A 21651-nucleotide genomic window follows, 5' to 3' on the forward strand; every position below is an offset into this window, starting at 1 on the left:
GATATATTATGAGATGAATAACTACAAACACGATGATATTGCTTACACATTCTTTAGGGTTTGTGTGTGTGTGTGTGTGTGTGTGTGTGTGTGTGTGTGTGTGTGTGTCCTTTCTAACATGATTCCATGTACTTTTAAATATTTGCTGACTGGATATTAACAATGAGCTTAAGTCAGCTAAGACTGAGCTGCAGGGCTGTGATAGCAAGATCAATGGTAGCTACTTAGAGTTGAAATATTAATCAGTGTGTTCTACTCCCTCTATCCAGATGTCATGAGTGCATTTAAACATCATCCAGAAGTCTGTTATCCATATGGCTGATAGGTGTATAAAAGGATGGGTTTGATTTGATTTGAAGAAGTTCAGAAAATACACTGCAGCACGGACTGTTCTATCAACAAATGAGTGCTGACATGTTATGGAAAGTTTCCAGTCATTTGGGCTACACTGCCTATCCCAATGCCAGCGTCAGAGAAGAAACTGGATAAAGGGTGATTAGGTATGAATTCCCAAATTCATGAATTCAGCCTCGTAGAAATGACAAAAAGGAAGGAAGAAAGGAACATTAAAAAGAAAGAAAAACTTTGAGCAAATATGTAAATTAACACATAAATTTACAAATAAGTGTAAGTAATGAAAATGGAAGGTTGACTTTTGTTTTCTTGTTTTTTCCCTCTTGTGTCTGACTACCCTCCCACATTCATTTCACTTTACTATTGGCTTACTTGCTTGTTTTCCTTATTTTTTTAAAAAAAATTGTTTGTTTTAACCTATGCATATGTGTATGTCTATATGTTTTTATTTTCACCTCTGTATGCATATATTACATGTGTACAGGTACCCACAAAGTCAGAAGTCACTGGATTCCCTGGAGCTGAATGGACAGGGTATTATAAGCCATTGAAGCCCCTGTAGGTGGTAAAAAGTGAACTGTGGAAGAGCAACAAGCACTCTTAACTGCTGACTTATCTCTCCAGCCCCTATTTTTGCTTTTTTATAATTTTAATAGTAAAATAAAGAAAAACATAAATATAATTTGTAGCCTCATTTTAAGTAATGATAGTTACACAAGAGCCAGCTTGATATGCTAGTCACATTTTTGTATCTGCTTTAAAATGGAGCTAATGGCTCCCTTTTAATTTTTAAAATATTAGAAATAGTATCCATCAGCTCTCTTTCTACCACTGCTAATGACACCACTGTATCAGAAATTCTTAACCAGACAACGACTCTTTTAGCTGCTTAGCTTACAAATCAGTGCTTAGTAGCCATCTTTGATTAGTCAGGCAATACAGAATGTGCTTTGATACGAGTTATTTATTCCCCAGTATGCTATACTTCAGTGATATTCATTTCTGTAATTGCCCTAACCCAGAGAGTTAAGAGAGACTATACACGTATTTCTAATATGTGCCAGAACATAGATGAAGGTTGAGGTCAGTAGGCTATGTGAAACAAACCAGTCACATAGCGGGCAACTGAAGGCATGGAACCAAGAAACAAAGTGGAAAAGTCCCTGAAATGACTGACAGTGTACCTTGTAGACCTTCTCACTCCATTCTTAGTGCTTTGCCCCATCTGAAAAGATGATCTACAAAAGCTGGACCTGGGCCAGATCTAATGGACTTCACTCAACAGATGCTCTCTATTTCAAAATGACTGTCAGGTGTGAAGTCTACAGGCTTTCTTTTTCCTATTTGTCAAACTTCTATTTGGACAGGATGATATAATAGCAAAGAAAGGAAAGATCTAATTTGTTTCATTTAGAGGTGATAATTAATTGAATTTAAAACAGAATGTAAATTGACAGACCCTAAAATTCCTGGGAGAATTTAAATATTATACAATAATATAACACTATCCCAAATAGACTTTTTAATCATGGTCTATCTTTAAGCATCTGGCATGATGCTTTCTAGGTTTGGATTTCTAGCTTTTCAACATTTGCTTTCTTGGAGATTTCAATTATTCTATAGATGTCTGCTGGCAAAGAGCCAATGACAGTGACATGGCTATGCCTAGGACACTTTTATCATTGGGAAAACAGTCTAAGAAATGGCTGCCTACTGTTAATGTGAGGTAGCACACATATACAGTGTTCTGCTTTTATTCTTAGTGCTGTGATCAAACGCTTTGACAAAACAGCAACAAGGGGAGAAGACAACTTATTTCGCAGTCTCAGGTTACAGATGGTCATTGTGAGGACGTTAAGGTATAAAGCTGAAGCAACTAGTTCTATCATATCCACAGCCACATAGTAGAGAGAAATGAACACATACATGCTTCCTGCTCGCTCAGGTGGCTTTCTCTGCTCTTGTACAATTTAAACCCTAGGTACTAGGAAATGGTACCACTCACTTTAGGGTGCATGAATGACCACAGTCAGGACATCCTGTTACCTCCTGAGTTTCCCACAAGCCAACCTGATCTAGACATTTCAACAACAACACTCTTTCTCAAGGCGATTCTAAATTGTGTCAACTGACAATTAAGTCAAACAATGTGCCTTTGTGACATACAGGTAATTAAACAGACAGCCAAAGAGAAAACATCTATGAAATAGAAGTCTGGGAAGTATATCCCAAGAGGCAGTTATGATGAGGTTTTGGGGTTATGAGATTGTAGCTGTCTCTTATTGTCTGCTCCATGAGACAATTCTTTCTGCAAATTTCTATAATGGGAGTATTTCAATTGTATGATATATTATAGAGGCTGTTGACATAGTGGGCATTATTGTGTGCAGTTTTCAAGGGTGATATTTCCATAGTGGTGATAGAAACGTTAGAATCTCCTTTGGAAATATGGAATTTTAAGAGTGCATGCTTGCTGTGGTCAATTATACAGAAATCAGTATGTTTTTCAACTCTTTGTTCTTGGCCACCTAATGATACAAAAAGGATATCCCTGCAAGTAAATGTTAGCACCAGTACTTGAAAAGTACATTTTGCAATAAGACATCCCTTGAGAAGATTATCACCATTTTAAATTAGGCTGGGTAAACAAAGTGAGATTCTGAGAAAAGGAAATAATTTGTAGCCACTCTCAGTCTGATACTGAGATACATGTTGCCCCAATCACTATTAGAAATGGACCAAAATGCATCATACCATAAAAATGTTTTCTTCATGATTTATTTTTATTAATTCTAGTTATGTATATGTTTGTGTCTGTGGGAATGTTTCCAAGGAGATTTAGTTGACATGGAAAACCAGCCTGAATAAGAGCATCACCATTTTGTAAGCTGTGGTCCTGGACTCCATAAAAATGAAAGGAAGGAAAAGCTAGTTCTACACCAGCATTCATTACTCCTCTTCTCCCTGATTGTGGATGAAATGTGCCTACTTTCCTGGCACAGTCAACTTGACAGCCATGAAACTAAGTCAAAACAAACTTTCCCTGAGGTTTCCCTGCATTTTCCCCACAACTATCAAAGTAATTCCTTTGTTCTCTGAAGGTATGCCCATAGTTTTCAGGGAGGGAAAAATTGCTTTTTTTAGGAGGTGGTTAGCCCATTCTCATTAATCTAAGTAGCCAGTAAGAAGTTCATACAGTTCTGGGTGGAATCATCAAAATAATGATGATTTTCCTTTCCTGCAAATTAGACCATTCAAAAATAGACAATAAGTAGCTATATTGCTACTTAGAGGATTGGCCTGGGCTAAAATGGTATCACTATGAATAGTGGCAAAAGTTAGAGTCAACCAGTATTTACTGGGTCTGACTATGACCACTGAAGTGAAGACAGAGCTTAAGAACTAATAAAACATTAGTGAAAAGAAGCCTGAAGGAGTTGGGATCCTAACCAAGGGGAGGTAATAGTAAAATGACATCTATGGGCTGGCAAAATGGCTCAGTGGGCAAAGGTGCTTGCTGCGAAGGCTGATGGTGGAAGATGAGATCAAAATTTGGCAAGCTATCCTCTGATAGCAACATGTTTACTGTGGTTCTAACACCCACACAACCAACTCACACCCAAATGTGGAATGAATGAAGTATAGATTAAAAACTAAAACAAACAAACACATACAGAATGGAGCATGTGCGCTGATGATCATGGGTACGCACATGAAGGAAGCGGGAGAAGACAGGACTGTTGGGAGATGCCAGGTTCTATAAGTCTAAATATGGCATTCGGGTAGCATGCCGAGGTGTGAAGATCGGAAAGAGACAAGTGTGTGTCTCATGAATATTCAGAGGAAGTTTTGTCTAGGTATAGGGGACAACAAATGTTGCAGTCCTAAAGTGAATGTGCAACGCACAGGTGAGGAGATAGTAAGAAAGGAATGATTTGGAGCAAGAGCTGGAGAGTGGGTGTCTGAGCCTAGGGGGGGGTTTCGGGTGTTTAACATTTATCATCAATGGATAGGGAACGAATGGAAAGTTCTGTGTAGGGGAGTGGTGGCTACAAATCACCCTAGGTTATGAGAGGCTAGCACTACTGAACAGCAAGAAAGCATTCTACTCCTGGGAAGGATAGAAGCAGCTTGTTCCTTGCTCCAGAATAGCATCTGTGAATGCAGTGTGTGTGTGTGTGTGTGTGTGTGTGTGTGTGTGTGTGTGTGTGTGTGTGTGTGAGAGAGAGAGAGAGAGAGAGAGAGAGAGAGAAGAGAGAGAGAGAGAGAGAGAGAGAGAGAGAGAGAGAGAGAGAGAGAGAGAGAGAGGAAGTTTGGCTATCAGGTGCTTATCAAGGCTAGAAGGTACCACCTGGTTTAGGGTCTCTCCTTCCAACTTATTTGAGATTGTCTCTGGTTTGCCATGCATAAGCCAGGCAAGGTGGATGGAGGGATTCTGAGGATGTTCTAGTCTCTACCTTCCAGCTTGCTATAAAGCACTGGAGTTAACACATCTGGTCTTACATGGGCTCAAGGGTCTAGTAGGTCTTAGGGTCTGAAGCTAGCTCACTGAACATTTTCCTTACTGAGCCATTCCCAAACCCATTAGAAGTGGTAGACACTTGACAAATTCTGAAGTCAATTCCAAGTTAGTTCTTGGAGCCTCAAATAAGGGGGAGAAAGACAGTGTGTGGTAAAGTGCTTGTCAGATAAACTGAGTATAATCTTCGGAGCTCAAAATGTGAAAGAGAAGCACCTGATGTCCATACTTGGCCTGTGTAGGCTTGCACAAGCTGCCACACACACAGACACACACAGACACACACAGACACACACAGACACACACACACACACACACACACACACACATATCCATATAAAAGAGTCAAGGATGCCTGTGTTTTGGAACCTAAGGAATAAAACAAGGAGCTTTTTGCTGAAATGGGGGTGTAATAACAATGTGTCAAGGTGAAGGACGGGAAGCAGCAGTCAGCTTAAGGAAAACTCAGTCTGAGATCCTATTAGATGACATTTGAACACGGTTTCAGCCTGAATCCACCCATACTGCAAGCAGAACAGCTACTGGACGTTTATCCCACAGGCTGCTGAGTGTTTGTCCTACAGATTCATTCTTACACATTCTGGACATGATACTGTCAGTATGCTTCCCTTCAGAAATGAACACTTTCGATCGTTTTGTTTTCAAGCCACCTACAAAATTTTCTCATTAGCCTCATTAGAACGACGATGATAAGAGTTACTTCTCTTTGGCTTTTGAGTGACAGAAACCCATCTTCAATTACTGAAGAGGCTAATTACTGTTAAGTCAAAAATGCTTTTAGAAAGCACAAGTATTTGGTTATAAAAAATTAAGTGTTTAATGGAAGCTACCGTACTTTATTTGAGAATCCTTCTGTTATTTGACAATCAGAAACAACACCTACATCAGCACTGGCGGAAATCCTTGCATGTTGAATTCCATGATTACAAGGACACACAGCTTGCAAATTTTAAACTCCACTGTAAAAGACTGAATCATACATTTTGAATTCTCAATGTGCAGTCTAGAGAGAGTGCATTTGATTAATAACAGGAGTTCAAGCTGGCTTTCTTCTTTAGCTTTCATCTATCCACTCAGCTATCCAGTCAGCACTTTATGAGAGGCTGCCATGTGTTCCGAGTGGGCTGGCAAGGGAGAATGGGTGCCTGAGGCCCAGAGGACTCTGTACAGTTCATGAACTGGAGAAAACAGAGTCCAACAGGATTCAAAACACAGCTCTTTATACCTGTAACATACAGATGATTTCTTCAAATGATTATCACGGGAGCCTTGTCAAAATTCTTAACTAGGGCTTGAAGCTAAACCTCATCAGTGCTTAGGATGATTATTCAAAGCTGCCAGTAACAACATCAGAAATAGCTGTGAAAGATGCTGTCTTACTCTATTTTGGTACATGCTTTAAAAGTCACTAGCATAATTAAAAAAAAAGAATACATGTTCTTTATATCTGATTTTCAGATGACTGAAGAGCTTATGAAATTCCCCATACAATTTAGAAAACCATTGTTAGTAACAGTTGCAGAACAATGTGCAGGTGTCGGTGAACTGCAGCACCAGGAGAATACTATTTTAGAGATGGGTTTTATTCATTTGGTGAAATTCCCATCAGACTTCAGTTGAACTACCTCTGGGCATTTTACCCAGTCCCCAAGCACAGAGCAAAATCACAATAAACGCTGGTGTTGAAAGGGACGTGGCTATTCTAAGTATGTGGTTGGAAGAGAGGAGGAGACAGTGCTTTAGATGTTCTGGATGATTGCCCTATTTTCTGCTCCACCATCTCTTTGAGGGAATCTAAACTTCCTGGAGCTCAGCCTTTTCATTTCTAAAGTGAAGACACAAATAGCTTCCAAGGCAATGTTACCATGAGAATTAGGAATCGGTACATGAACAGTGTTATGACCTGTGAGCAGACATTGCTAAGTGTTAGCTGTTACAACCATAATTATCATCATCATGTGTAAATGTATTTCTCTATGCTGGCTCTCCATTATAAATGGGTGTGGCTTATTTTTCTAAGACTTTATTTCATTCACTGTGTACAATCAAGATATTCTTATTAACTCATGGCAGCTTTCTTTCTTCTGTTTCCCCAGTTCACAAAGTTCATCACTGATATCTCTGATATTTTTGTCTTATATTATTTTACAGTTAATATTTAGTTTGTGCATGTGTAAGTGTGTATATGTATGTGTATGTGTATGTGTGTGGTGTGTGTGTATGTATGTGTGTGGTGTGTGTGTATGTATGTGTGTGGTGTGTGTGTATGTATGTGTGGGAGTGTTTGTGTGTGTGTGTGTGTGTGCATGTGTGTGTATGTGTGTGTGTTTGCACATATGAACGGCCATATCACATTGTAAAAATCAGAGGACACATGTCTTGAGAGAGTTTATTCTTTCTTGCTACCGTGTGGGTTCAGTGAAACTCAGTCTTCAAGCTCAGAAGCAAGTACCTTTACAAACTGAGCAATCCTGCCAGCCCATTATGTTGTTTTTAATTTTTTCCTAGTGAGAAATCACAGTGATTAATAAGTCAGAGGGAAGAGTGAAGTAAACTTGTTTGAGTATATTTTTGCAATCAGCATTTTTAGCAACGCTGGCTTTTAAAATGTGTATAATGAGAATATTTAAGCTTTAGTAATACCCAGTTATTACCAAGAGAATCAAATATCTTTACTGAAAAGCTGTAAATTCAAACCATTTTCTGTTGATGTGTTTTCAAGTAGCACATTCTTGGCCTAACTATGTGTTATTCATAAGAGACTAGGTTACACTTTCCCTAGTAATTAGGCAAGGATAATGTTAAATCCTCACATTAGTGGATTGCTTGCCAGTGAGTGCTACAGAAGGGAATAAATGCCTCTGTTGCTACACTGTTGCTCTGTAGTGTTCATTATGCTAATAATTTGTTAGTCACACTTTTTTCTTTTTATAAATAATCCAAAGATAAACATACAAATTTCTCCGTCAAATGACAGTGGTTAATTAACATCTAAAGTAGCAAGATTATCCTTTATGTATATTTTAAGTTATCAGTATTATAATATTGCTTGCCTATAGTATTCATTTACATATTACTGGCATTCTTAACAGTTTAGACAATGAATGTATGCTTTCAAGTAAATTTGGACATTCAAGTGCTCACCAAAAACAACAGTTGTTTCTTTGTGAAGCACAGAGATGTATAGAACTAAATTTAGAGAATAAACTAAGAGAAGCATTGTCCACAAACAAAACTATCGGTGTGCTGACTGTCCTTAACCCCTTTGTGCCTTGTTTGCCTCAGCCTCAAAATTGAGATCAGAAGGCAATGACCATTAAGTATTTGGGACATGGAATTTTCTCAGCTACTTTTAGCTATGAACACAACATTACATGACAGGAACCGAACAGTTCATTCAAACTAGCATGAATGTGCTATAAGATAGTAGCTGAATACAGCAAGGGCCTGTCCTGATGACTAATTTAATAGTAACATTCAGACCTCATGAACTTTACTGGGAATACAAAGGTAACAAAGACTGGGCTTGAAGACAACATTGGCATGGATGCTACATTAGTGTGCATCTATTTACGTGGGCCACACAGTCTGATAACTATAGTGTCTTAATTCATTTTGGAATCCTTTAAGAAATGTGAGGGGGAAAAAACGGCTTAGAAAGTGGGCTTCCAGGCATTGGTGTTAGCTTCCAGGTAATCATACTTAGCCCAAGCCTCACAGAAATAAAACCCACGATGGTGGACCCAACGAAGCCAAACACAGATAAAAGGACTTACCTTAGATGGAGTACACAACCACAAATACATTTCCCCATGATGTACATTTATGTTCTGCTTAGAGAGGTAGGGATATTGTGAAGGCAGCAATGTAAATGCCTCTGGGCTTGCCAGGGTGTGGAAGCAGAATTTCATTGCTCAGTGGGATTAATGCCTTGAGTTATCCATACAGGTGATAAAGGAGGCCATCCCTGATAACGACGAGTCTTTTTCTTTGCATTCACAACAGTGGAAAAATGAGATTCAACTTACGGGTTTTCTTGGTGGTCGCGTTAACTGTGGCACTGAAGGGACCAGCGCCTGCGGTGTTGTAAGCCCGGACGGCTGTGTAATATGCCAGGTTGCTTTTCAGGCCTCGGAGCACAGCTGATGTCTGATTTCCTGCCACTTTCACTTTGCTGGATGATTCTTCTTCTCCTCCATTGTTCCAGTACCGCACCTGGTGGACAGCAGACATAAACCATGCAAACAGCTGGACCAAATACAGCCCTCTCCAACATTCAGTCATTTCCATTGATGGGGGTGCTATGATGCATTTTCTTGTTTATGCCACCGACATTCCCAGGAGACACACTATGTGCCAGGTGCTGCACTCAACCTTGTCACAGCTGTTGTATCCAGAAGAGGGGAATGAAGAGTTAGATAATCCTATAAACAAATGAAACGGTGACATTCGGGATGCTAGGACAAACAGAGTATAGGATTGCAAGTGGAAAGACCGAGGAGAAACCCACACACCTAACCTCAAGCCGTTCTCATTTCCATCCTTTGCCAGCCTAGCCTAAGGTCAGATCTACAATGCTGACATGCAGTCATGAAGCCTGAATAAACTCCATAGGAAAGTAGAGATTCCTGTTTGGAAAGAAAGTGAAATGTTAACAGAAAGACTTGAGAAAGCTGACCAGCAAGAGGAGTGTCCTATAGCAATAGTCAAATGTTAACAAGGCTACCTGTGCTTTCTTTGTTAATAAGTTTACATTCTTCACGAAGTAAAAAACAAATTAACAAAGACAAAACAAAGAAATAAAAAGCTTATGCAAAATACAACCATGTGTAGGACAGGAATAAGAATAGTTACTAACATCTGCTCACTTAATCTAAATAAAAAAGTTAATGTAGAAGTATAAAGAAGACTTGGGACCTAATAAAAAACATATTTTATACTTTGTTATATAAATATGCTTGCCGTTCTTTGTTTTTGCAATAGAAAACCTGTTTTGGCATTCATTTTTTAAGCCTTGATAATAAATCATAACTATAAAATAATTGTTATAAGTGCACACAATCTGTAGTTTGAACACAATACAACTATATATTTGTAAATATATATATATATATATATTCTCCATTCACAATTCTAAAGACAATAATCAATTCAGAAATGGGGCAATCTCTGTAATCATGTACTTAGCTGTGTCTGAATAGCAGCTCTGGTGTTTATGTGTTTTATGCTATGTATCTTGTAAAAAGCAAAGCTGTGGAAGTTCAATTGTTAGAATGCTTATCAAACATGTATAGAGCCTTATGGTCAATGCTCTGTACCCCTGAAAACTGGCTGTGTTAGCTCACACCTTCAATACCAGCATCCTGGAGCTAGAGGCAGGATACTCATTCCTCAAGCACACCCTTGCCTACATAGCAAGTGAAAGGGTAGCTTAGGCTAGAGATGATGAAAAGTGAAATGTATACAATTCAGAGCTGTAGTTATTGAGTGAAATCGCCCAGCTTTAAGATTCACTGTACAATAAAATGTAGATCAAACAAAGCCTGATGACTGGTTAGATAGGACATTGGTTTTAGTCCCCAGCACAGGAAGATATTAGCTGTTACCATATGTATTTTTCCAATAAGCATATATAAATTTATTCATTATACATAGTATTACAATGTAAATCTTAGTTTTTTACAATTATGTTTCCAAAGTACCAAACTAAATAGTTAAGCCTTCTGCTCCCCCTCTGTGCCCTATGTATTATAAGCCCCCCTTACTCAAACATGTGTTGTTCTGAGTTATTTTCATGTACTCATTGTCTTACAAAAGAGTTATTCATTTTCACAAGATATACTGAACCCAAATTTCAGATATACTGAACCCAAATTTCAGATATACTGAACCCAAATTTCAGATATACTGAACCCAAATGTTTAGGTCTGAAGTGAATGTAATTTTGTTTATAAAGCCACTGATAAGTGTTGACAGACACCACAACCTTTTATAAATATTATATCACCAATACTGAACACTGTATGTACCTTGAAGGTTCGATGACCTGTCCTTGAGGACACTGACTGGCTATTTTCAAAGAATGACATCTAATCAATAAGATTATAATAAAATGTTATAGAAAGCTGGAAAGCTTGTAGATGGGATATATCACAGGTTAGGAAAATATTACACTAATCTGGATTATAATAATTCTCACTTAATCCATGACACAGGAGAGGGATGAAGGAATTTGCTAACTTAGTCAAGATCCTGTTTAACTTCTGGTCTCTTGCTGGTTTCTAATCCATGAGCCTTTCTTTTGGTGAGACATCAAATTCCTTCATTGTAAGCTGCCTGAAAAAAATGTTTTCTTGGGAGGCTGATTAAAAGATGAATTAAAAATAGTTCATAAATGGCACGTGTAGCCTAGTTTTATAAATGCATTTACAGAGAGTACTTGAATGTTCCTGGGAACAGTACATGTTGAAGTACTATGACTCACCTTCATGCATTGGAGGAGGGGTTCCCCTTTAGATCGTAGTTGCTGAGAAGTGTTAGAAATATTTAGACGCAGAGAAAATATGTGATGAAATTGTATATAATACTAGTCAGAGAAGTGAGCTAATCTTTTCAGATAGCTATAAAAAGGTGAATTAACATACAAATCACCTGAACTCAAACGAGCAATTAGAAATTTCCTATAAGCAAATTTTCTTTAAGTATTCCAATATTCTGCAAAATTTTGCTGAAAAACTTATTTATCCTTTGGTGGTTTACGGTTTGTTTCTTGTTTGTATAGCTAGGAAATGGAAGCTAGACCTTGAAGAAGTAATGAGTCTACCTCTGAGCTATACTTACCTCTGGGCCTACTTTTATTTTTAATTGGGAGAGTCTCATTAAGTTGTTTGAGTTCAAACTCACTGTGCAATCCAGGCTGGCTTTGAAATAGTCACCCTCCTTTGTCATCGCCCGAATTAGCTCTATTAGCAGACCAAGTTGCTAAATAATTCTCGATTATTCAACTCTCCTTAGGTTATGTTCTAGATTCAAAAAGCAACAGCACTCCCACTGAAAGAATGTATCTCTTTGCTCATATAAAGGTTATAGGCGCAGTCACAACATGGGCTTGTGAAGAGAAAAGTGTTTACAGAGGAGAAAACACTGATAGGAACACAAAAGAGAATTGCTACGAAGTTGGAAGAACATGAAAGCGGTTTCCCTGAAAGCGGATCAGAGACGTTCCTGCTATAAAGGAGGAGCTGTACTCGGAGTCGCAGGTGGATACGAGCTAGCAGCCTACTAAAGGAGACTAAAAAGTTATCATCTTTATGACACCCAAGTGTGTTGTATAAAGGAGAAGTTAATTATGGGAGAATACATATAAAGGTCAGCTAAATTCTTAGACCTGAAAAGAAAAATTATTAAAAAATAAAATATTGGATAAGGATGTAGCTGAAGATGAATGGTGAAAACGTTTATACATTAGTCCAGACATGGCCCTGAGGAATAATAAAATCAGGAGAGTAAAGCTAAGAGACATGGAAGATGGGAGGTATAGTTCTCATTGGAGACCTGAATAAGGGACGGGGAGCAAAACAACATTCAAAGGGTGCAATTTCATAGAAGTTGATGGACATAGGCATGTTCATCTTGTAAACTCACTCAGAGTTTACTGTGGGAAAATAACATGAAAAAACCACGTGGAAGGAGAGGAGAAGGTGATTAAAAGTGAACCATAGCTGGACACCTGGTAGGTAGTGTGTGTGTGTGTGTGTGTGAGAGAGAGAGAGAGAGAGAGAGAGAGAGAGAGAGAGAGAGAGAATCTCTCTGTGTGCATGTGTGCGTGCCGCATTTATTTCATTGCTAAGGGCAGTCTCAAAGCACAGGTAGTGACTTATCATTTCTCAGAGCGATTGCGAGGCTAGTGGCCCTCCTTAAACACAGCCCATTTTCTACAGTGTGGATTACTGTCAGTGGGCCACTAGCATCTTGCAAGTGTGATAACGTAAGATGTTTTAAGAAACAGAGATAAGGTTTGTGTAACTGTTACTGAACTACATCTCTATGTATGGTCTATTTTATTTTGTATTTGATTTATTTAATTATTTTATTATTAGTTATTGGTAATATATAGTTTGTTTTATAAATTATAGACATATATATTATATATGGTATATAAATATATGGTAAGTACATATTATATGTAATATATGATACATATTATTTTATAATTTATAAAACAAACTTTATTATCAATGGTATCAGAATTCCCTGGGACCTTGGAACACATACCACTGATGAACTGTGAGATGACTTGGACCAGCACCATTTACTAATCTATTTCTCCTTCCTTCATCAAGCTGAGTTTTAGATACAGGCCTCTGAGCTTCTGTGAAATGGTGGTGCTTTACTTTGCTGCTGAGATAATACAAGTTTGTTTTGGTTTTCTTCTGAATTATAAAACCATTTTGCTAGTCAATACAATTTTATCTGGTTAAGTAAACAGAAGCAAACTGGAAGAATGTCAAGAACAAGAATGTTATCTCCATATTTGCAAGTAATTTGGTTAGCCAGAAGTAATCCTCCTGCAGCGAGGACTCTTTATGATCACTGCATCAGAGATTTCTCTTAATTTAACTGTAAACTGAAATGCAACACATAGATGTTGTTTTGAAAAATGGTGCCTTTGCTTAGCCACTAAAGAACAGATATTACATCAAGAATCCTTTTTAAATAGATGAAAGTGGTTATCTGGGTACTTGATATTTTTGAGAGGATAAATATTTTAATATAGCTGTTACACTGAACGCATTGAAATAAACAGAAGACACGCAAAAATGCATTGAGATATTTTAGGAAAGTGTCTCCATTTATCTTTCACTTATGGTCAATCTGTTGTTGGCCCTGGGAGAGTCATCTGGATCAACTGCACACATCAATCTGGCTCATTTCCTGCTACCTTCTCATCGCACATCATTTGGAGAGGCTGTCTAGCAAAACCACTGTACACCTGGGAAGCAAGGGTTGCCCTTACAGATATATGGCTGAAAGCCAAGCCCGCACTACACTCTATCATCCCTGTTACTCTCCACCACATGGAGGGTCATTGCCACCACCCTCTACTGTTGGGCTCAGTCCTCCACTCTCTCTTAAAGTCTGCATTTTATTCACTTAAATGAATTCTCTCTGAATTGCATCATACAAACATTTCTCAACTGTTTCCGATTGTGCTCATTTTCCTATGCAAATTCATTGCTAAACAGCAAGAAATGAGCAGAAAGTCATGAACCTTTGCCTCCACACTCTCAGAGAAGGTGCTCAAATATTTGACGTATTTTTCAGTCTAATGAAATTGTTAGTGGCCAAATATATTCTGCACATCTGATTGGAGCAGGAAGCAATCAGGAACTCAATCAAGAAGAGAAGGCATCAAGAACTCATAGCAAAGTGCTCTGTTGTATTGTATTGTATTCCTTCCTGTGCCACAAGTAAAATAAAACTCTATCAGAGGCTCCCCAGATATGCCACGTGGTGCACATTTACATGCAAAGCTTTATTTCACACACTAACAAAATTTATTCTACATGGGCTTATTTCTTTTAATGTTTTAAAAATTAAAAATAATTATTAACATGCAGTAATTGTACATACTTGTGACTGCCAACTTGACAGAATATAGGAATGCATAGGGGATGGACCTCTGGGCATGCTTGTGGGGATTATACTGATTGTGTTAACGGAGGTGAAAGAGACACCTACCTCTGGGTGCTGTCATTTCTTGACTAGGATCCTAGAATGGATAATTGGAGAAGGGAAACTGAGCAGAAACACACATCCATTGCTCTCTGCTCCTTACTGTGCACATACTAAGACTAACTTCTCTGGTTTTCCTGTCAGGTTGGATGATAAGCTTTCTCCGAGAGTTGCTTTTGTTGAAGTATTTTACCACAGCAACAAGAAAAGAAACTAAAGCAATATTCATGCCATATAGTGAGGTGTTTTAGTGTCTGTATTCATCAAGTATTGCTCAAACCAAGGTAGTTAGCATTTACTTATCATTCCTTCTTTGTCATAAGATACTTTCTTCTAGTTTTCCATTCACACATAACACAGTACATTATTAGAAATGATATGAACTCACAGCAGCTGTGCCCGGAGGCACAACACCTGCAGAAATTTAAAGCAGCATAGACGGAAGTGGGGTTCCACATGTTTCAACCCTAGCTGAAGAGCTATTGGGGATTCAGAGTTAATTTTCGAGATGTGGTCCTAGAGTGAGGCTTCCCACCATTGAGCAGATTGTCTTTTACCCATACACATACATAAAAATATCACTCTCAGCCTTGCTCAGAGAAATGGATCTTGGTGAATGCAGAGATTCCTAGATGTTCAAGCTATGCTCAAAATATGAGTGCAGGGTGCTCAATTCTGAACATAGCCATTGTAACCATAGATTGAAAGTGAATACAGTTATGTGCTTGTACAAGACTAGGCTTGCCATCAGCAGTCAGTCATGAATGGTGAGGGGCACAGTGTCTTTTACCCCTCTCTGAACTCTTGCATAAAGGGATAGTCCTCGTTGTTAGCCCACAAGACTGCAATGGATAGTTCATATCTGTGGTCATACAAATGGCCTTGGTTAAGCACAGTAGGTCACAAATGTAAGCAGACATGATGTGAAGAAGGGATTTTTAGGGAGGAAGAAAGAGTTAATAGGAGTGGAAGAGAGATAAAAGAGGGTGATTAATATGCATTATATACATGGATGATATTTTCAAAGAATATATAATATATTCTAATATATTATCTATATATTCTAATATATTCTAATAAAAAGAAGAAGGAGAAGGAGAAGAAAAAACAGTTAGTATGCATCATGTAAGGACCTTGTGTTCTTTTCCTCCAGCACCCAATCCTCACATACTTAGAGGCTTCTGTTCTCCTTTATCTTTCCTGCCTCTCTTGTTCTTATTTCAAAGGGCAGTGGGAAGATATGAGCCCAAGTGTAACCACTTAGCAGACGAAACAAACTGGAGCACAGGGAAATGAGCTCCTCAACTAATGCTTGGTCAAATCAGAAAGGAAATTAGTCTAGATGCTAATGACAATATATGCACAGCTTGCCACATGGCTGTGATCATCCCTCACTGAGTGTAGAGAGAGGTGGGAGTTATTAACAAGTTCAAAGTCAAACTTAGGAATCTGCAACCCACAAACTCAGCCACATGACAGATAATTAATTACTTTGCTAAGTCATTTATCCTTCCAGGTTGATTTTAAAATAGTTGCTGAAATTAAGAAAAGGTATATTTTGATCAGGCTATAATTACATACATTAATTCTTAACAGTTCCCCCAATTAGTTCATGAATATCTTAACTCATTTTCTCTTTCTTTTTGCATACCACATACTTGTGGAAGACATTTTACATCATGATTTCTTTTACTCATACTGCATGCTACATTTGAACATTCTGTTTGTTACATTTTGCAAAAATAGGCAAAATGCAAGTATGCTCAAACCCAACATTTATATAGAAAGTCTAATATTATTGTGTTTATAATCCTTTGTTTCCTGTCCTACCAGTAACAGGAGATATGTACTTGTGCACACACACACACACGTGGGCACACATACTTGATGTACAGTGGACTTATTTCCTTCCTTCCTTCCTTCTTTCCTTCCTTCCTTCCTTCCTTCCTTCCTTCCTTCCTTCCCTCCCTCCGTTTCTTTATCCTCCTTCTCTTTCTTTCACTTTTTCTTTCTTTCAGTGAGCTCTCACTCAAATGGACCAAGTCTGCTTTCTTTCATTTTATTCTCAGATAAGGCTGTGAGTTACTGGTTACTATTTTCTCTATTTTAGATGAACCTTGGAAAGACTTATGAATGTACCAAAAATCACTTCAAAAACAGCAAAGTCCAAACTGTGTTAATTTAATCAACTGTTTGCATACTGCCCTGAGAACTTGGGAAACAGGAGCAAGCAAATCAGTGAATTTCTCTGGACTGTATGGTGCCTATCTCCTCTCTCGGGGGATCTGAATGACTGAAAATGGTGTGAACTCTATTAATACTCTGGTTTCTTCCATTGGGTTCTTTGATCTCTCTCTCTCTCTCTCTCTCTCTCTCTCTCTCTCTCTCTCTCTCTCTCTTTCCCTCCCTCCCTCCCTCCCTCAATCACGTGCTTCCTTTGACATGAAATCCCCTTTGAATAAAATGTTTCGGTTTGACTCTTCAGCAGCTAAATTGATATATCTAAAAAAATTCAGGGCTAGAGACACTGCACAGACAGTAAAGGGCTCATGTTTTCTACTTTGTTCAAATCCCAAGAATCCAATGCAAAATGCTGCTGCCTGGTATATGTCATTAATTCACTTGTATGCTTAAAACCCCACAACAGGGAGGCAGAAGCAAGTGGATACCTGGGGCTTACCGGCTGGCTAGTCTTTCTGAAATGATGAAGTTTACCTGGGTTCAGTGATATATCCTGTCTCAAGAATGTAAGTTGGAAAGAAAGAGAAGAAGGAACTTAACATCAACTTTAGGCCTGTATAAATACATGTGTATCAACACACACATACATCAGCCATGTACCAATGCAACCTAGTTACCATTCCCAACAACTCAAGATGTTTTGTACTCCCACAAGTCCACTCTGGTATCCTCCCTTATTTAAGTGTTTCATGGGTACAGTCATAGTGGGACTTATAAGCCTGCATTTTGGTTGTAAGGGCAAAAGCATCCAAGGTTGGCATGCATTTTTGTTTCCTAACTGAAGATTGGTAAAATATGCAGGCTGATTTTCTTTGACTAGTTGTGATTAAAAACAGAATCCTTTGTCCTGTGCATCTAATGGGAATTTCCATTACAGTCCTTCTAGGGTTCCCTTTTGGAAACTGGGACAGGTAATGTTTTGTGACATTTGACTCTGTCACTTTAGTTGTACCAGTGCAGAGATGTCCTTGGTGAATGGGTGATCACTGCTGAATCAGAACAAGTGTTCCCTTCAGAACAATGTTTTCCATCAAGATCCACATTTTTCCATATTTTCTTTCTCACCACCCTCCATGACACACAGAAAAATTTACTAACCTTTTTTATTCTATGGAAAGAATCCTAGAAAGGCAAGTAGGTATCAAGCAAGGTGACCCAAGCCTTCCTGAATTTCTTCAAGCTTCCTTTAAGCAAGAAAGCTCAGGACTCAAGTGTCAGCTTGGGACTCTTGTAACAAAACTGACAAGCTAAGGTCTTAATTAGTCCCCTTAGACCTAGTTCCCATGTGTTTCTTCTTATCATGAGCTGTATTTTATGAGAAATGCCTTCTGTATGCTACTTGTTCAATTTTTTGGAAGCACAAAGCTTATGAAACCGCTCACACAGTTGGGCCTGGTTTCGCCTTCACTGCTTTCCAGCTGAATTCCTGCTTGGAGCCCACACAGCTTCTCTGTTGTCACAGTCAGTTTTCTGACCCATGGGAGCTGCTGTTCCTGGCTGATCACGGCCTCCTGTTTCCATCCACTGAACAGAATCAAATGCCTGGACTTCTATGCGCTTTCTCTGGCCCCCATTTTATCACCAATTTCCCTTCCCTTAAGTGAGTGTCTCAATTCTGGTTTGATCTCTCAATATCAAAACCTGTTCTTATGCTTAACCATAAAAGTTTTCACTTGTCTGATACTTACTAAAAATGTACATTGCCTACACAGTTTAATCCAGTGGTTTTAAGGAGAGTTTAAAGAGCTCCTGGTTAATGATAACCCTGGGCAATTCTGGGGAAGTGGCCTCTAACCTATATCTTGAGCATTATTGCTTTGGTGCCTGTTCTTTCTCTAATTCACTTGTTAGTATTTGTTTAAGTCAAGCCTTCTTTTGCTACAACGAATGAAAACACTTGGAGCTGTTCAATTAAAAAGAGACGGGGTTGGGGATTTATCTCAGTGGTAGAGCGCTTGCCTAGCAAGCACAAGGCCCTGGGTTTGGTCCCCAGCTCCGGGAAAAAAAAAAGAGAGAGAGAGAGAGACATTAATCAGAAGAAGGGCAAGGTGAAAAAGAATCTCGAGGCTACTTGAGATTCAGGTAGCTGTAGAATGGCTCTGCTGTTTTGTCCTTTTAAAAGTTCTATAAGCTTTTGCTTGCTTTATTCTTACAGCGACACAGGGTCTGTCTGCCCTATCTCATCTTCCCTCCTTTGCCCAGCTTGTCTGTACTGTTAGTTTGCAAAATATGAAGTACATTGTAGAGCAGACACAGCACGTTAATGGGTAGGATGACTATATAACTTGCTTACATAGGTCAAATAAGCTCCAGCTGACTGTGGTAGACTTCTTTTGGATCAGTTGCCTGATATCACATGGTCAGACTGGAAAATAGAAGTGGAAGCAGCTATACGGAGCTATACCCATGTAAGGCTGTCTGAGTCACCTGTTCTCTCACATGCTTATATCTCTCCATGTTTATTTACTCCCCCTTTAATTTTCTGGTTAACCCTTCCTACCACTTTGGACTCTACCAAATGGCATGCCCTCATCCACTCAAACATTATATTGACTTTCATCTTATTTAGTCTTGAGATATCCTCCCTTTAAATAGTTCTTATTTCACCAAATACAGAGTCATCTTACAGACAGATAAATACTCTAGAGACTAAAGGAGAATCTCATAACATAATAAGACTATCAAGAAAATAGACCAGAAAGCATGGTTAGGGGAATATGTTTTCCTGAGAAGAAAATAATCATATAAGCTTGATACTGTAGTTCAGTTGCATTGTTATTATTTTAATGAATCCACATAAAAGATTTGGGTTACATGGCTTTGCCTCACATTTACTATATGTTACTGTATGATTCTTCTCCATCCAGCTGGTTATTTCTATCTACCTGGCATAGTTAAATAATAAGTTGGGACCATGAGTGTGCCAGTAAGAAAATTTCAACTCAAGATAGTAGTCTAAGATGTTGATGATAAGAATTTGAAATGAAAGAAAGTAGTAGCAACATGTAAACAGGCGTTAATTGTAAAGCCATTACCTCATAGCCAAGTAAACGTCCATTGCTCGACTTCCAGGGAATTGTGTTCCATGAAACTTCAATTTCTGAGGAGGACAGACTATGTGCAGAGATGTGAGATGGGGCGACTGTAGGCTCTGTTCAGAAACAACAACACAATGGATATAATGATAATGTTGGCTACTAATTGGCAAATCATCAGAAATCGTATATATTTTTCCAAATTTCAATTCAATTTTGAGACAGGGTATTTCATGCTGTCCTACTGGCCTGGATTCTTTATGTGATCTAGGCAGACCTATCTCTAATGAAAATCATCCTTGTTTCTAGAGAACTATGATTACAGGAATGTACCACCATAATTTTTTTATTTAAGGGCTGAAACTTTTTAAATAACAACAACAACAACAACAACAACATTGATAGGCAGAAGCGCGTTATTTTTCTGTGAAAACATTCGAAATGATTTATTATGTCCTGCAAATATAGGTGTTACTCTTCTGCTTAGGAAAAGGTGATATCATAATTATTAGGTTGTTGTTACGTCATTGCCAAGCAACATATAATTTCATCCCTTCGACTTATTTTTTAGTGTCTTCTTTCTTCAATCTATCATTTTGTTCTCTTCATCCCGTCTTTGTTTATCTCCCTCTATCCCAACTCAGCTGCTTAGGAACTTCTATACATATAAATGCTACCGACATAGTATCATGCCAAACACAGGCCAAGGTCAAGTCAAAATATTAAGAAGTATGGAGCAAGTGCCTTTTCTAGTTTAGGTCTATAGGAAGCAGAGATTTAAATGCAAATGCTGTCAAAGGAATGGGTAGACTTGTCTATGTTATTACATTGAAAATCTTCTTTGTACTAAACATTACTGGGTTTTATAGGGTTCACAGAGATTCTCCATTCCCAGGATACTGATTCTTAGCAGAAATGTCTCCTCTCTAACATCAATCTCTGTATTAAATAGTCCTGATCATTGGTCATGCCTACATGAAGCTGAATAAATTAAGGGGTTAAGGATGATCACAGTGGGTTCTAAGAGAGTCTCAAGGTTAGGACAGAATCACTTAGCACCAGTCCAGCACTAGCAATCTAGAGCATCAGATCATTTTCTGAGCCTGTCTGATTGTAGTTGTTTACTGTGGAGGTGTACTCATTGGATTTTGCTTCGACTTAGTGAGGTGCTATAGCATATTTCTAACATATATTTTGCCTTTTTAAAACCAAACCAGAATTTTGTATTTGTTGATTAAACAAAAAGTCATTTTACTATGTTGCAAGTCAGACAATAACAGTAACAGCAAAGGGGATGTGGGCCAGGCAAATATAAGCAGAAAACTGTGGATGTCTCTCCCTTCTACTACCAGCTCTCAGGTCTTAGGTGCTCAAGTAAGTGCACAAGTAGGCAGTGTCTACAGACTTCCAGTTTCACCATGTCCTAAACCCTGTTCTGTCCTGTAAGTCTTGTAGTTTCTAGAAAATGTGGCTGGCTATAGACATTAGGATCTCCCATTTGAAAATATTTTTGTAACTGTCTTTATTCATCCTCATTAATAGAAATTAAAAACAAAAAACTAGATGTGGGAAGCTTTACTAAAACTGCCCAGATTGGAATTTAAACTTTGAACCATGTATTATAATTTACACCCAGGAGTGAAAGGTAGGGGAGACAACATGCTATCATAGTTCAGAAATTCAGAATGGGTAAAGCCGAAGTACCTGGGTGAAATTGTTTTTTTTTTCATTTACTATATATGTTAG

At 38.3% G+C, this 21651-nt stretch overlaps 1 protein-coding gene across 4 annotated transcripts in view; it reads right to left on the minus strand.

Moving 5' to 3' along the window:
* Positions 1 to 21651, minus strand: part of Cntn3 (contactin 3) — a 375608-nt gene that overhangs the window by 9428 nt on the left and 344529 nt on the right. For all 4 annotated transcript variants that reach the window (XM_087659082.1, XM_087659083.1, XM_087659084.1 and 1 more), the window contains 2 exon segments: positions 19906 to 20021; positions 8923 to 9109 (listed from right to left, as the gene is read on the minus strand). In XM_087659082.1, coding sequence (XP_087515208.1) covers positions 8923 to 9109; positions 19906 to 20021 — 303 coding nt within the window.

Source organism: Rattus norvegicus, chromosome 4, assembly GCF_021556685.1.
Source record: "Rattus norvegicus strain SHRSP/BbbUtx chromosome 4, alternate assembly SHRSP_T2T, whole genome shotgun sequence".
Classification (NCBI taxonomy): Eukaryota; Metazoa; Chordata; class Mammalia; order Rodentia; family Muridae; genus Rattus; species Rattus norvegicus.